Source organism: Carlito syrichta, unplaced genomic scaffold, assembly GCF_000164805.1.
Source record: "Carlito syrichta isolate Samal-C Ts95f unplaced genomic scaffold, Tarsius_syrichta-2.0.1 Scaffold304483, whole genome shotgun sequence".
Classification (NCBI taxonomy): domain Eukaryota; kingdom Metazoa; phylum Chordata; class Mammalia; order Primates; family Tarsiidae; genus Carlito; species Carlito syrichta.
Genome location: NW_007248579.1, coordinates 283,343 through 299,171, shown reverse-complemented (window position 1 = coordinate 299,171; position 15,829 = coordinate 283,343). Strand labels below are relative to the sequence as shown.

At 60.1% G+C, this 15,829-nt stretch overlaps 1 protein-coding gene across 1 annotated transcript in view; it reads right to left on the bottom strand.

The window, feature by feature from the left end:
* Positions 1–15,829, bottom strand: part of LOXHD1 (lipoxygenase homology domains 1) — a 170,435-nt gene that overhangs the window by 48,905 nt on the left and 105,701 nt on the right. Inside the window, exons 22-28 of the mRNA XM_021713353.1 lie at positions 9,672–9,838; positions 8,726–8,830; positions 6,808–6,936; positions 5,738–5,902; positions 2,794–2,975; positions 888–1,004; positions 48–210 (exon numbers count right to left, since the gene is read on the bottom strand). Coding sequence (XP_021569028.1) covers positions 48–210; positions 888–1,004; positions 2,794–2,975; positions 5,738–5,902; positions 6,808–6,936; positions 8,726–8,830; positions 9,672–9,838 — 1,028 coding nt within the window. The remainder of the gene's footprint in view (positions 1–47; positions 211–887; positions 1,005–2,793; positions 2,976–5,737; positions 5,903–6,807; positions 6,937–8,725; positions 8,831–9,671; positions 9,839–15,829) is intronic.

Genomic DNA, 15,829 nt, shown 5'->3' with positions numbered 1-15,829 from the left:
GGCCTGGGGCGCGCCCTGGCAGCGAGAGGAGGGGAGCCCGCACTTACTGTCCAGGGGCTCCTCCACCTCCTTGTAGACCTGCCTCAAGGACCCATCCCGCATATACTTCTCCGTGAAGATGTCATAGGGCACCAGCTCCCGGAGGGTCTTCTTGTCGTCCTCGGAGGTGGCGAGCCATCGGTCGCACGGGAAAGTCAAGGTCTCGGACCCCTGGGCGGGAGGAGGGAGGAAGGTGAGCCCCGTGGGAAGGCCGGCAGCCTCGGGTCCATCGGCGCACCGACGCCCGTGGAGGCCAGGGGCACGGTCCGGCCCCGAGCAGAGCAGAAACCACACGGGAGCCCGCAGCCCCAGCCTCGCTTGGCGACTCGCACAGCCCCATCAAGGTCGGCTCTCACAGGTCAGGGCTGCAGGGTGGCCTGCGAAGAGACATCGAGCCCCACTCCAGAGACTCGGATCCCGTGTGGCGGGGCGGGCTCAGCATTTTCAAACTACTCCCAAGGCAGCCATACCCACACCTGCGGCTGGGAGGCACCCCTGGGCTTGGAAATCTCGGTTTCAGAATGTTGCCGAATGGCACGCGGCGGGTTTTCTCCTGTGAGTTGACCTTGAGGAGTGGGACGGGCACGCGGCCACTCGCTGGGAATATGGCCTCGGGGTGGAGAGCAGAGGCATGGCTGCCAGGCCCTCCGCCTTGACCCCGGGACCAAATCTAGAAGGCTCTACCTTGAAGTGGCGCCGGTCACTGCGCTCTGAGTGAACCGGGTGGATTTTCCCACTGCAGTTCTGCCTAAACGAGACTGGCATCGCCAGCCAGTTCTCGTGGGGACCACACTTCGAATGCGCCCTGGAAAGGGGTGGAGGACGCAGGACAGATGCCGCAGACTCACATCCTTGTCCGGGAGCAGCCTGCGGATGTCCACGTGGGAGCAGTGCCAGCCGGGGTTGATGCCCGTGTTGTCGTGGCCAATGCGGATCTTCTCGATGACCTCACCCACGTCTTCCAGCTGAAGACAGAGGAAGGCAGCCGGCGTCGCCAGGAGGTCTGGGGAGGGTGACCTCGGCAAAGCCCGCTTCCGAGGGTCCCTCTGGACGTCAGGGCCACCTTCTCCCGGTACGTCCAGCCAGGCCGGACCCCGCCCCTGGACACCCTCCGGCCCATGCCTCCTGGTCCTGCCCCACATGCAGTCAGCCTCGACTCCACACTCGGTTCCGGACATCTTTCTGGGTGAGGCTGAGTTGGGGGTCGGAAGGTGCATCTCAGTGGGCCTCGCCCCTGCCTTGCCAGGCTGGCCATGCTCAAGCCATCAGCCCAAGGAGCCGCCTCAGCCGTTTCTTCTCAGGGTTCCCACCAAGGCCAGCCCTGCACACTTCACATTTCTCGCCACAGGGCCTTTGCACGTGCTTTGCACCTCCCCCACCCCTTATCTGCCACGCAGGTCTCAGACCCAGCGTCCCTTCCTCTCGCTTCCTCAGGAAGCCCCTTGGCCCCCAGGACAGCGATGTCCCCTCGCGGCAGCCTCTGGTGCACCATGCAGTTGCCGGAGCCCTCCCCACGGGTGCAGGCCTGTGATTTGTGTGGCACCCCCTATCGCCTCCACCGTCGACAGCCGCAAGGGGGCCCGTGGAGGGGACACCCAGGTGGGGTTGGATGAACAAACCAGGGGACGAATGCCTCCCTATCTGCAAAAGGGGGCGATGAAGTCTCTCCAGGCTCCCACAGCAGCGGGGGGCCTTCACCCTGGCGGTGTGCGCGGCTGTCCCACTGCCTAGAGAAGCCGGTGTGTGTGTGCCAGGCCAGTCCCTGGGCGGGGAAGTGAGGCTGCAGCCTCTCCCCTCTGCTGCCCGGGAGTGGGAGAGGGCCCGGGAGGTGCCCTGGCTCACGGGGTCCACAGAGTGCATGGCCGCTGGGCTGGGGGTGGAAGGGGGTGCGTGTCTGTCCCCTCCAATCTTGTGCTGAAATGTGATCCCGGTGCTGGAGGCGGGGCCTGGGAGGTGGCGGGGTCCCAGGTGAACCTCTCTGAATGGCTTGGCGCCCTCGTGGTGAGCTCTTGCTCCGTGAGTTCTTGGGTGTTTGAAGAGCCCCCGCCATCGCTCCCACTCTCGCCATGTGACACACGGTCTTCCCTTTCTCCTTCCCCCAAGAGTGAAATCTTCTGAGGCCTCCCCAGAAGCAGAGGCTGGCGCCGTGCAGAACTGCAAGCCAAATCACCCTCTTTTCTTTATAAACCGCTGGCCTCAGGCGTTCCTTGATAGCAACACAGAACAGACCAACGCAGGACGCATGTGGACCGGGGCCTCCTGGGGTTTCTCCTTGGAGCTGGGGGCTGCGGGGAGGTGGTGCCCAGCACGCCTGGCGTGCCCTTGACATATGAACGACAGATCGGGCCACTTATCAGAGGCACACAGCAGGGCACGCAGGGTGGGTACCGTGAGGATGTGGCGGGCTGAGGGGCGGGAGCCTGACGGAGCCACGGAAAACACAGGCAGCCCTTCTCTGTGGGCTGTCGCCTGTGGCTTGAGGGCTGCACGGGAGGCCCTGTCCCCACGTGGCCCCCGGGGGGTCTCACCCACCGGGGCAGAATCAGCAGAAGCCCAGAGCCGGCAGGCCCAGAGGCCACATGCCCCTTGTGGCTGGGTACCTGTCCCGGACGCACTGGCTAGGCCCGCGGACTTCGGCTCACAGGTTCCCTGAGTCCTGGCGCCTGGCGGCCGCCCTCAATCCCAACTCCTGGGGGGTCCTGAGTCCTGCCCCGACGCAGCCCCGCCCCCCATCCTTGCCCGGGAGCCACCGACCTCCACGATGAAGCGGGAGGCGGACTTCCGCTCGAAGAACAGCTTCTGTTCCCGCTTGTTGGTGCACAGGTACTTCTGCTGGGTGCACACGGCATCGCAGCCGTAGAGGACGATGAAGACGTTGGCATCCGTCCCGGCCGCAAAGACATCGCTGGTGTACAGGGTGATCTCGTACGGAACGACTGGGGGGCCGCCAGAGCGAGGTGGGGAGAACAGAACACGAACGTGGGTGAGGGTGGGCCTCCTGGGCGCCCCGCCTGGACCCTCCCCTGGGGACCGGGGCCTCGCGCGCTTGCTGAGCACCAGCAGGGCTGGTGACACACCAGCAGGCTGGTGACATCCTGCCCAGCGCCCACAGAAAGCGCCAGGCCCCTCAGACCAGGGCCTGCAGGCATTCTGCGTCCAGGGCTCCGGCGGCCGCCCGGTCGATGGCATGAGCCTCTGAGGAGACCAGCCTGGGCCGGACCCGCTCTGTCCTCACCATGGCGTGACCTGGGCGAGTTACCCACAAGCCTCAGTGTCCACCGCCTCAAAGCTCCCTCGGCACAGGCTTCCCCGGAAACACTCTGCGGCAGGGGCATTCACGATCAAGTGCGACTGCTGGCTCCCTCCACACCGGCCCTGCAGCTCTGAGCTGGCCTGCCCGCCCCAGCCCGCCCAGACCGCACCCAGCCCGCCCAGACCGCACCCAGCCCTCGTGCCGGCCCCTCACGCTGCACAGGCCGCCGTGGGAGGGACGGCAGCACTGGGGGCGGCTGGGCCCCACCAGGGGCCGTCTGTCCTTGAAAGAGAGTTGATGCACCGGGCAGCAAGTGGCTCCCTGGGGATGAGCGCCAGCACGAGGAGACAGCCCCACGTCTCCACACGCGGGCGGAAGACCCTTGGCTTCAGGCCCCTGTTGGTGCCTGTTAGAAACGCAGAGTCCCAGGCCTATCCTCATTCCTTGCCGGGTGGGTCTAGGACCTGAGGGCTCGACGCACACTTGACACTGCAGTTTGAGGCTGGGGTCTGGGGCAAGTGCTGCTTGCTGCTGGCCAGTTCCCTAGCCGGTGGTGAAAGGACTTCCGTGGGTTGCCCCCGGAGTTTTTAAAAACAGATGCGTTGGCGGGGCACAGAGGCTCACGCCTGTCATTCCCGCACTCTGCGAGGCCAAGCCTGAGCCCAGGGATTCGAGACAGCCCGGGTAACTTGGCGAAACCTCGTCCCAACAATAAATCGAAAAATTAGCCGGCGTGGTGGTGCACACCTGTGGTCCCATCTACTCGGGAGGCTGAAGCAGGAGGATTGTCTGAGCCCAGCAGGTTGAGGCTGCCGTGGGCCATGATCGTGTCACTGCACTCCAGCCTGGGCGACAGAGTGAGACTCTGACTCAACAACAACAACAAAAAATGGAATGGAATAAAATCAAGTAGAAAGTATCACTGTACGTCACACATAGCGAGGGCACAATTTTTGTGACACTCTTATGTGTTGTATATGTATGGAAGTGCATTATACTATCTCTAGGTCACAGCAACAAACAAACAAAAAGATTGAAAACCCCCAGAAGCAGTTCCTGTGGAATCTATGCTGTCCTGCGACCTTGACCCGCGAATGGAATCACAGCAGATGCTCCCCTCTCCAGTGGCCCTGGCCTTCTCCAGAGGAGGAGATTACTTTTCTTTTTCTTTTTTTCTCTGAGTTGGGGGTCTCCCTCGGTCGCCCAGGCTGGAGAGAAATGGCACCACTGCACCTCCCTGCAGCCTTGACCTCCCGGGCTCAGGCAATCCTCCCGCCTCACCCTCCTGAGTGGCTGGGTCTACAGGCATGCACTGCCTCCCCTGGCTAATCTTTCTTTCTTTCTTTCTCTTTTTTCTTAGGAGAGGAGGGTCTCGCTTTGCTGCTCAGGCTGGTCTCTAACTCCTGGGCACAAGCAAACCTCCCGTCTCAGCCTCCCAAACTGGCGGGGTTGCAAGCACGAGCCACTCTCTGTCTCTCTTTCTCTGTCTCTCTTTCTCTTCGTCCCCTCCTCCCCACAGGCATAGGCACGTCCTAGGGCAAAGAGGAGGCATTGGGCACTTCCGTGCCAGGGTCCCTCCCGGCCCTGCCGGCAGCCCTGTGCTCGCCAGGCCAGAAAAACAGCACCTTTCAGGCTTTGTACCAGAGGACATGTTCACGACCTGCTCATTTCCAGTTTATGGCTTTAGGTAAAAAAAAAAAACAAAAAAAAAACATTGTTCAGCACCGATTCATGCAGTTTTAGTTGTTTGGGACAGACCTTTTGGTATAGTTATTATTTAGTTAGAAAAAAAAACTTTATGCTCTGCAATTGGCTCAGACTTTGCCAGATTCAGCCAGATTTTGATGGCTTGGTGGGCCTCAGTTTGACACCTCCGCCTCCCGCACACAGCACATACTTCCCCCAACATAAACATTCATGCCTTCTTCAGGGAGGGCAGGGGCAGGGGGTGTAGGGTCCACCGAGTCGCTCCCCTCCCCCTCTCCTTTGGCTGGAAACTTGTTTCAGTCATGTCTCCCTTCTTCGGCCTGTTTCCTGCCACCCCAAGTGAGGGCTCCTTCAGCCGCGGGGGCGGGCGGCCATCACCAACCCCGAGACGGCCTCGCAGGATGCTCTACTCAGCATGTGGGCGCCTGGAGTGAGAACCCTTACTGGACCTCTGGCTTCCTTCCTTTTGGCTGTTGCCGCCATCCTGCGGGCATCTCCAGCCCGCAGATGGGGAAGCAAGCCCGGAGCGGCCAGGCTTGCTACACGTCGGCGCCAGCTGGCCTCGGGCACGGTTGGGATGGATCCACTCTCCCCTCCCCTGGGTCCGGGCTCTGCCCTCAGCCCCACAGCACCCAAGGAATTCAGGAAGCCACAAGAGCCCCAAGTCCCCAAGGGGCCTGCCCGAGTCGGTGTGAGGGGAAGGACCGGGCAGGGCCGGCTTTCCTGAGCGGTGCCTACATGGCGTGTACAGTCGCGTCTGGAGCTCCGCGTGGAAGAGGTCCCGCACCAGGGCGCCGTCGTCCTCGTTCCGGGCCAGCCAGCGGCCGCAGGGGAACACCATGCACTTCCCCAGAGAGGGGGCGTCCACCTCCACCCAGTCCACGAACCACCCCGGGGCCTTGCCTGGGGAAAGAGGAGACAGAGCCCCCGGGGCGTGAGGGGTGGATTCCCATGGGGGCCTCCCCTCCCACCTGTCAGGGTGCGGTCCCTTCTGTCCAAGGGAGCGCCCCGCGGAGGCTGGATGGCGCCCTGGCCGAGATTGGCAAGAGGGAGGGAGCGTGGGCAGGGGCCGACTGGAGGGTTGGGGGAGCAAGGGTGCTGTCCCAGGGGAGGGGCTTCAAACAGGGACCCCACGCCCAGGGTCTAAAAGAACCCATGCTTGCCCGGCTTGCGACGGCACCCAGGGGCAGGGGTGACACACTGAGGCAAAGGTTCTGGGACGGGACCGGAAAGCCCTGGTGACGCCCCGGAGTGACTCTGATGCACACTAGGCAGCCACTGAGCCGGAGCAGGGCTTCCATTTCGTTTTTTGAGTTGGGATCCCACTCTGTCGCCCAGGCTGGAATGCCATGGCGCGGTCACGGCTCAGGCGACTCGCCTGCCTCAGTCTCCCAAGTAGCAGGGACTACAGACGCACGCCACCACACCTGGCTAGTTTTAGTATTTCTGTAGAGATGAGGTCTCACCACGGGGCCCAGGTTTGTCTTGAGCACTCCTGGGCTTAAGTCATCCTCCCGCCCTGGCCCCCCAAAGTGCGGGGATTCCAGGCGTGAGCCGCCCCACCGGGCCTACCTTGGGGTTTTCAAATCTGGCCATACTGTGGGGGATGGGGAAGGGCTTTAGAAGCACCGTGTCCAGGTCCAGCCAGACTGGCTGGACCAGCATCTCAGGGAGCTAAAGCGGGGACACTGCATCCCATCCCACGGAAGGCAGAAGCCTTCAGATGTCTGAGTTTCCCCCAGCGCCCGCAGGGCCCTGCCCACAGTCCTCGTGGCCTCAGCCGGGGCCCAGAGGGAAGGAAGCCAGACCTGTGTTGTCGTGGCCGATGCGGACTTTCCACAGGTCCCCCAAGTCCAGCGTCTCCACCGTGAAGACTTCGATGCTGCCCCTCTCGAACTTGTCGCTGTTGGTCTTGGAGGACTTCAGGAGGGTCACTCCTGCCAGCCAGACGACCCCAGCGTGAGGGGCTGCCCCGAGACCTTCCGCACCGAGTCGGAGCTACCTCCAAGTCCCCCTTCCAAGTGGCCACACCGCAGACTTCCATCCAGTGTAGACTGTGTGACTGTCACCCGGGGGGACCTCAGCTTCACTGGCTTTTAAAAAATGTTGGGTGTGTCCTTTTCTTGAGCTCTACAGTGACCCCTTGAGGGATGCCCTGTTTTGTTTTTTTAATAGACACAAGGTCTTGCTGCGTGGCTCAGGCTGGTCTCGAACTCCTGGGCTCGAGTGACCCTCCCACCTTGGCCTCCCAAAGTCCTGGAATGACAGGCATGAGCCACCGCGCCCGGCCTGGGGTGCACATTTTAATTTACAGTTGACAGCTAAACCATATCCTTCACAGTTCTCTACATGTGTAGAGAGCCAGTGACAAGGCCACCCTCCCCTGCTCCCTGGGGAAGCTGGGGGCTCCAACTGGGGATGGGACGCGTGAGAATTCTCTGGTGACTTTTCCTTGGATGACAGAGAGCACCTCCCCTGGCCTCTCGAAGGGGTGGCCTGTCCTGGGCCCCGGGCTGGGGTGTCTTCTGAGAGGTGGTCTCAGAATCACTGCCGTGTCCTCCCCCCCCAGCACTCCTGTGTGGCCTCTCAGTCCCCGTGTCCCCTGTGTCCCAGTGCTGCTGGGCCCACCGCGCCTGGGAAGTCTTCCAGTGTTCCCAGACTCACACGGACTGGCCAGTGCACTGAAGGACAGGCCTGGTGCCACGCTCGGCTCTGCCGCTCACTGTCAGGAGGACCTTGGGAAAACTACTCAGTGCCCCTGAGGCCTGGGCTCCTCAAGGGTCAGAAAGGGAGGTCTTAGTGTCCTCCATGTAGAACTGCTGTGAGCATTTGAAGAGGTGACTGTTTGGGTCCAAGCATGTGTCCAACACCCGGAAAACCCTCTGTAAGTGTCAGAACCGTCGACGTGACCGTGGCCTCAGGACGGGCACAGCCACACACGCTCATGAGCTGTGACCCAGTCATCTCATCAGACATTATGTGCTTTATTGAACCTGAAAATCACCACAGCAATTAATGTCCATGGAGTGCCCCTTTGTCCCCCATGCTCTGCATATTCAACCTCACTAAATCCACAACTTTGTGAGGCCACGTACTCGTTTTCATCCCATTTTGCAAGTGGGGGAAACTCAGGCACAGAGAGGTTAAGCAACTTGCCCAAGGTCACACAGTTAACAAGTGGTGGAGTGGAAGTCTGAGGCAACTGGCCAAGCCCCAGCCTCTGTGCTCTCATGCCATGTGTTAGAATACAAGCAGCCGTGACCAGGGCTAGCTACATTAAGACTTCAGTCATGTTGGACCCACAGGATTTGGAGCCAGCCTGTGACGACTGCCTGGGGCAGACTCCTCTCTAAACTCCGACGGAGGGGCTGGGTGGTGGTGTGGGTGAGCAGCTGAGCCTGACACTTTCTCCCAGCACCCGGGCAAACGCTCCACAGCGGCCAGGTGCCCAGAGTGCCTCCTGCCGAGGGCACCTGGTGCCCTGGCTGCCCCTCGCTGGAACCGGGTCCAGCCGCCTTGGAGGAAAGGGCTGCCCCTGCCTCAAGGACGGAAGGAGAGAGCAGCACCAAGCAGAGATCGTCTGGGGAGAAGGCGCTCCCTCCTGGAGGAGAGTTGCCTACACCCTGCCGAGGGACACAGTCACGGCCAGGATGTCCCCAGAAACCCCTGCAGAGCCTCCCTGCCTCCCTGGAGGACCGGGGACCCGGACCCACCCTGCCTTCTCACCGGTGTTGTCCTGCGTGCCAAAGAGCGTGATGAAGACATTGGCATCGGTGCCTGCATTCTTCTTGTCCCCCGTCTTTATGGTCACGGAGAATGTGGTGGACTTATCTGCCGGGAGCAGAGCGGAGAGCAGAGGGCTACAGATTCCTCCTCTCGTGACGGGAGGAGGGAGGGCAGCCGCTTCCTCCCGGAAGCCTTCCTTGATTCACCCCTTCTGGCTCCACCACTCCACCTCTTCCCTGGCCCCTCCAGTCCCACACCCACATGCCTCGTGACCGGTAACACGCGTGCTTCTATGGCCCTGTGGACCACTTCTGCAGCCACCGTGCTTGAAGCATGTGTCATTCGGCAGTCCTGCAAGCCTGGAAACCTCCAGAGTCTCCCTGGCCTCAGGTCACACAGGAAGCCTTCCATCAGTGGGGTCTACCAGGGGCTAGGGGATCGGGGCGACTGCGAAGGTCACAGCCAGGAGCCCAGTCTGACGGCTCCAGGCCGGGAGCCGTTTTAGGGGTGCGAGTCTCGGGGGAGGGAGCAAAGCATCACAGACTCCAGAAGGCTCCTGGGCATCCCTTCCCTTGACGACGTGCACTGAGATTCTATCCCGCGCCTGAAGAAGGGGCCAGAGCCCAGACAGAAGTGGCTGCAGCCACCTCATCCCATCCCCTCCACTCCATGCCACCCCCTCCACTCCAGTCCCTCCAGTGAGTGCCACTCCACTCCACCGCATCCATCCCATCCCACTCCATGCCAGTCTGTTCCACCCCGACGATGACCTCGCCCTATCCACCTGCTCATACCACCCGTACCCAGACCCATGGGCGCATGGCTCCTGCTCTGCCTAGAGGAGAAGAAGAAGACAGTAGGGCTGTCAGAGGAGGAGGCGCCCAGAGCCCATGGCGGGGAGGGAAGGTGGAGACGCGGGCGGGGAAGAACAGCTCTTTGTGGGGACCTTTCTGCTCCAGGGCCAGGTTGTCGAGGGGGTTGCTGTCCCCGCCTGCCCCGCCCTCATCCTCGCTCGGTGGCAGCACGTAAGACTCGTCCACCGGCAGCAGCTCTCGGGACAGCTGTCCGTCGTCCTCCTCCACCGCCAGCCAGCGCTGGCACGGGAAGTAGTACCTGTGAGTGGGAGGAGAGCATGTGTGTCCTCCAGGAGGGGCTCGCGCGGGAGCAGGCGCAGGCTGGGCCTGAGACGCCTCCGTGGGCACCAGGCTCCCCCGTCCACCCCCTCCACCGGCCTCCTTCCTGCCAGCCTGGGAGCCACCCCACCAGCACTCGCCCGGGGCAGAGCACTGACACTGGACGACCACCCAGATGCCCCACAGGACACAGCTGTGTGGCCGCAGCCAGGATCACACTGGATGGAAGTGTCCAGAGGGGCGGACTCACGGGGACCGTGCCAGCCTCTTGGTGGGGTTCCGTCAGCCCGAGCCGCTTAGAGAGGGTGGTCACAGCACGTGCTCCGTGCGTGTGTCACCCAAACGGTTTCAACGGACGAGCCAATGATGCTCTGGAGGGTGCAGCGCGTGCGACTGAGGGCCCGGCCTGGCCGACGGCCGGGCCGCTGAGGGAGGGGAGGGTCAAGCCGGGTCCCAGCGCGGAGGCGAGGCCCACACAGTGGACAGGGAGGTGGGGCTGGGGTGGGGCCAGGGACCCGAGGCTGCTGAGGCCGGCCCTTCAGGACGCACCACTGGGTCAGGCAGTCCAAGTTTCTGTCATAGCTCGGCCACTGACAGCTGTGCAGCCTTGAGCAAGTCTCCTGCCTCTCTGTACCAGGGTTGCCAGACTTAGCCAATACAATTCAGAACCCCAGTTAACTTTGAACTTTAGGCTTACACAAAAACATGACTCATTGCTTATCTGAAATTCAGGCTTAACTGGCCATTCTGCATTTTATCTGGCAAGCTCCTCTGTGCCTCAGTTTACCATTCTGCAAAATGCGCATAGCTTTGCCGACTTTGCAAGCTATTGTGAGGATCACCCCTAGGGCTGTGCTTTCAAAGAGAGTGTAAACACGGCCGGCTCCAGGTTGGCACTCGAGAAGGACCTCGGGAAGGACCTCCCAATCCCGCTGCTGCTGTCTGGGGCTGTCTGGCCCGGGCCTGGACGGCTCCCCTCTGGCCCCTCACGGGATCCGAGAACGCAGCCACTTCACCCAGTGTGCGCCCCTGCCCCACCCCTGCCCTGGTGCCTGGGGACCATTCAGGCTGGCCGAAATCCAGAGAGACGCCACGTGGACAGGAGTCTCTTCCTTGAGCCCCACCTTCACCCACTGTGCTCACCGCCCCCAGAAGATGAGGCCTCAGGCCGCCGGCCCAAATGGGGCAGGGAGAGGGCGGTTTTACATCACGGGCGTGGGTTTGGAGGGCAGGAGGAGCTCTGCTGGGGGTGAGGCCGCTGAGGGACCAGCAGATGGCGGGCTGCATGGAAGCCGCCCCGTTCTGCTTCTCGACTCTCCACGCAGGAAAGGAAGTGTCAGCGTTTCACGCCACTGAAGGCAGCCCCCGAGTCGGGGGCCCCCTCTGCCGCCCAGGCCGGAGTGCGGTGGCACGATCACGGCTCACTGCAACCCCAAACTCCCGGGCTCAGGCGGTCCCCCGACCCCAGCCTCCTGCCGTGCAGTGGTGCAGCATGGGCCTGGAACTCGGGAACTCCGCATGTGTATCTCTACCCTGTCCCCACAGGCTGCGTGACTCCAGGGACTGAACTGCATCACCAGGAAGATGGGACGAGACCTGTAAGGTCTTCCATGTCCCTCATCCTAGGACTCCCAGGATCCCCGGAGAAACGGAAGGCTCAGGGCTCAGGAGAACATCTTGCACGAAGAAACTGAAGGGAGAACAAGCTCAGTGACGTCCTGCTCAGCCCTTTCTGGAACGCCCACCCAGCACCTCCTGCCAGGTGTAATGGAATTCGAGAGTAGCATCTGCCTTTGATTATCAGGGATCTAAGGGGACCCCAGGCCACCAATCAACACAGAATTCGTGATGTCTCAGGGCTGAGAACAGAGGTGCAGACAGCGCAGGGCACCAGGCTGAACGTGGATGGAGCCCAGGACACCGGACATGTTTCCAGCTGTGTTCGTGTTGGCCTCTTCATCTCTGAAGTTGAGTGCACTGGGCTTTGATGCCGATTTTAATTTTATGCATTTGTTTACTTTTAGAGACAGGGTCTCGCTCTGTCGCCCAGGCTGGAGTGGCGTGATCATAGCTCCCTGCAGCCTTGAACTCCTGGACGCAAGTGATCCTCCCGCCTCGGCCTCCCAAAGCACCGGGATTACAGATATAAGCCACCACACCCGGCCGACAGCAGATTTTGAAAAACGCAGATAGCTAGAGTATTAAAGGGAAAAGATGTAGCACTACCTCGTTTAGTCAACAAGCCAGTACATGTGGAAGCAAGAGAGAAAGGGGCAGAGCTGATGGCTGGATGCCTTGGCAAAGTGGCGCTAATTCACGATGGGGCAGCCCCAGTACCTGCCATTTCTGCCCCGTGTTTTGAAACCCACACCTCGGGGCCCACAGCACCAGACGCTGGAGGACTCTGACTTCTTAGGTCCCTGGGTGATGGGTATACAATCCCTGGGCTGGGAGAGGTCTTGAAGGGCCAGGCATGATCACTCCCATCTGTTCTTTGCTACAGGATGACCAAAAGGCACACATGGAGGGAAAGCCTCCGTCACATAGGGACCCCAAGGGATCGTGTGAAGGAAAGTCCCCTGACACCCTGCATTGGACATGTAGTATAAGTAAGGTAAAAGTTTTTGTTGTGTTGGTCCACTGACATTTCAGGGCTGTTTGTTACACGGCAGAACCTAGCCTACTCTGACTGATCACCTTGAGGTCTGGACATGAGCGTTATTCCCAGACAAATGGTAACTGGAGTGGTGAGGATGGAAGAGGTTACCCAGGGAGTACATATTAAACTGCCTCTTTTTTTGAGTCAGAGTCTCACTGTGCTGCCCAGGCTGGAGTGCAGTGGCCGGCTCATGGCTCACTGCCGCCTTGACCTCCTGGGCTCAGGCAACACTTTTGCCTCAGCCTCTTAAGTAGCTGGGACCACAGGTGCATGTCACCATGCTCGGCTAATCTTTTGATTTTTTTTTTTTTTTGGTAGAGATGAGGTCTTGCTATGTTGCCCAGGCTGGTTTTGAACTCCTAGGCTCAAGTGACCCTCCTGCCTCAGCCTCCTAAAGTGTTGGGATTATAGACATGAGCCATGGTGACAGACCCTTCTTCAAAATTTCTGAGATAAGGCTTGGGTTTCTAACCAGCCACTCTTTCCTTCAGGATGTACTTTTTCCCCAAGCCTCCCTCTTGGACTGCGGTGCCTAAACCCAAATTCCAGACTCCAGGATTTGTCTGAGCAAGGGAGAGGAGGGGGAGAGCAGGGGGAGTCTCTTATTTGAAGGAGGATGTCACCATTAACACAAAAATCAATCTAACACTTTTTTGACGACTGTGTTTCCAGGCTGGCCAAGGAGTGGGACCTCTCAGGCTAGGGGAGGCACCAGATGTCCAAAGATAAACTTTCCCAACTTGTCAAAAGTGGGAACAGAGAGGTCTTTACCAAAGGGCTGTGAGGCCATGTGTGGAGCCCGGATCAGCCCAAGGGAGACCTCAGACCCCGGGACACCCCACCCTCCAAAGGGGGTTCACACGCACAACGCAATACCACTCAGCCTTCAGAATGAAGGAAATCCTGCCTACTGCTGTGACACGATGTTCTAGGACTTTGTGTTACAATGAGTGAGCCAGACACAAAAGAACAAGCACTGTAGGACGCCATGTGTGTGCGTTTTCTAGAGCAGCGGTCCCCAGACTTTTTGACCCCAGGGACTGGCCTTGCGGAAGCTGATTTCCCAAGGAGGAGGAGAGGTCAGCAAGCGTGAGGTTTCCACAAAGAGCCGCAGCCCGGACCCCTCACACGCGCAGCTCACAGTCGGCTCTGCACTCCCGCGAGCACCTCAGGCTGTCCCATCTGACAGGGGCAGCGCTTGGGCGGTGGGTGAGGCGAGCACCGGGGGTGGCTGCAACACAGATGAAGCTTCGTTTGCTCACCCAACGCTCACCTCCTGCTGGGCGGCCCAGTTCCTAGCAAGCCACAGACTGATACCAGGAGGGTGGGGACCTGTGTCCTAGAGTACTCAAAGCCAGAGAGACAGCAAGTGCAATGGTGGCTACCAAGGGCTGAGCGGGGGTGGGCGGACAGGGAGTTGTCGTTTAATAGGTACAAAGTTTCAGTCATGCAAGGTCAAACAAACCCGAAGACCCAGCACTCAACAATGTGGGCACACTCCACAAGACTGAGCTGCACACTTAAAGTGGTGAAGAGGGGACACTTTGTATGCTTTGGGCCACAAATTTAAAAAATCCAGCTTCGTGGGGCAGGCAAATAAAAAAGCCTTCCATGGCTGCAAACCACCATTAAACAGGCTTTTTCATGTCATCTTGATCACCTCCCGCTGGCTGGGAGTCCCTAAGGACCTCAAGGACACCCCACTGGAAAATAAGAGCATTCTCTTTCAGGCGGCTGAGCTGAGTCTCGGCAAACCTTGTGGCCTCCCTGACCCTCCTGCCGTGTTTCCAACTCAGACGCCTCTGCTCTCAGAAGCAAACAGCCTCAAGGACAGGAGGCCAAGGGGTGGCTCTGCTGAGAGCGAGTGCTGTCACCTAAGACCAAAGCCCTTGGGACCCTCGCTCTCCTTGGGCACGCTCACGGCAAGGGGCAAGGCCTCCGCGACTTCACGCCAGGGCCCGCGACTCCAGGCCCTCTCCCAAGATGCCACATGCTCTGCTAAGACTCCACACCCACTCCCACGGCTCCACATCCTTCTGGATCCAGATCCTTCCCATGGAGCCCCATCCTCCCTCCTGACTCCACACTGCCTCCCAAGAAGCCACATTTTCTCCCATGACTCCGCAGCCCCTTTCGTGCCCTTATATCCCCTCCAGGGATTTCATGTCTTCCCCCCAACTTCACGTGCTCTCTCATGGCTTTACATTCTCTTTGAATACTTTCTGCTCCAGCCAACATGCTTCCCGGTGCCCGGCACCCCCTGATAAATCACCTGCTTCTTCTGTGAAATCCAGCCACTCAGGAGCCTGGGTGTGTTTCCATCTCCTCAGCAAGGCCTCAGGTGCCCCGGCTCTCCCCACCCTCTTTCAGAGTGCTCCTCCCCCTGTTTCTCACCCTTTCACACTCTCGATGGACCAGACAAGGGAACTTCCTTACTGTTCCCTGCATGTGCCCCTCCGCTGGCCAGTGGTGTCCCAGCCACACTGCACTCTGCCAACCAAACACCACACATCCGAGGACTACCTGCTCACCAAGGCCCATCCATGCCGTCTCGCCCTCATCTCCCACCTCCCCTGATGTCACCCTGGAGATCTGCCACCTCCCCGTGCCTTCTGGTCACCGCTTTTATCTCCCCCAGGGGCGCTAGCACCCGAAGAAGAAACTTGCACACTCCTGCCGCCCTTCCACGGCAAGCCACATGCCCACGCGGACCAGCTGGATTCCCCCGCCAAGGGGAAAGAGCCTCTGCTGTGTCATGCTGGGGCCCGGCGTGGCGCTGAACCCAGCACACATTTTCTCGTGCAGTCCTCGTGATTATTTCATGGGCGGGGTTTATTGTGCCCATTGTATGGATGGAAGACTGAGGTTGGGGGTGAAGTGGCTTTCCAAGGCCACATAAGTCAGGAGTAGAAGAGAAAGCACTTGAACCCAAATCCCCTGCCTCCCAGACCATCACACTTCCTCGCTTCCAACGCAGAGCTGCACCTGAGTCAGCGGTGTACCTTAAGGCTGAGCACGGCGTGTGTTTGCCAAAGTCATGAATGAATCAATCCTCGTTTCCATTCATTAGTTCACCAAATGCACATGTATGGCATGTCTACTGTGTGCCAGCCACTCTTCTAGGCACAGGGAGGACACAGCCATGCACGAGACAGAGGAGGTCACTTACTACCTCCGTGAAACTTGCACTCTATTGTGGACAGACGAACAGTGACTACAAGCCGGGCTCGGTGGCTCAGCCTGTAATCCTGTACCTTGGGAGGCTGAGGTGAGTGGATTGCCTGAGCCCGCGGGTTTGAGACCCACCTAGGC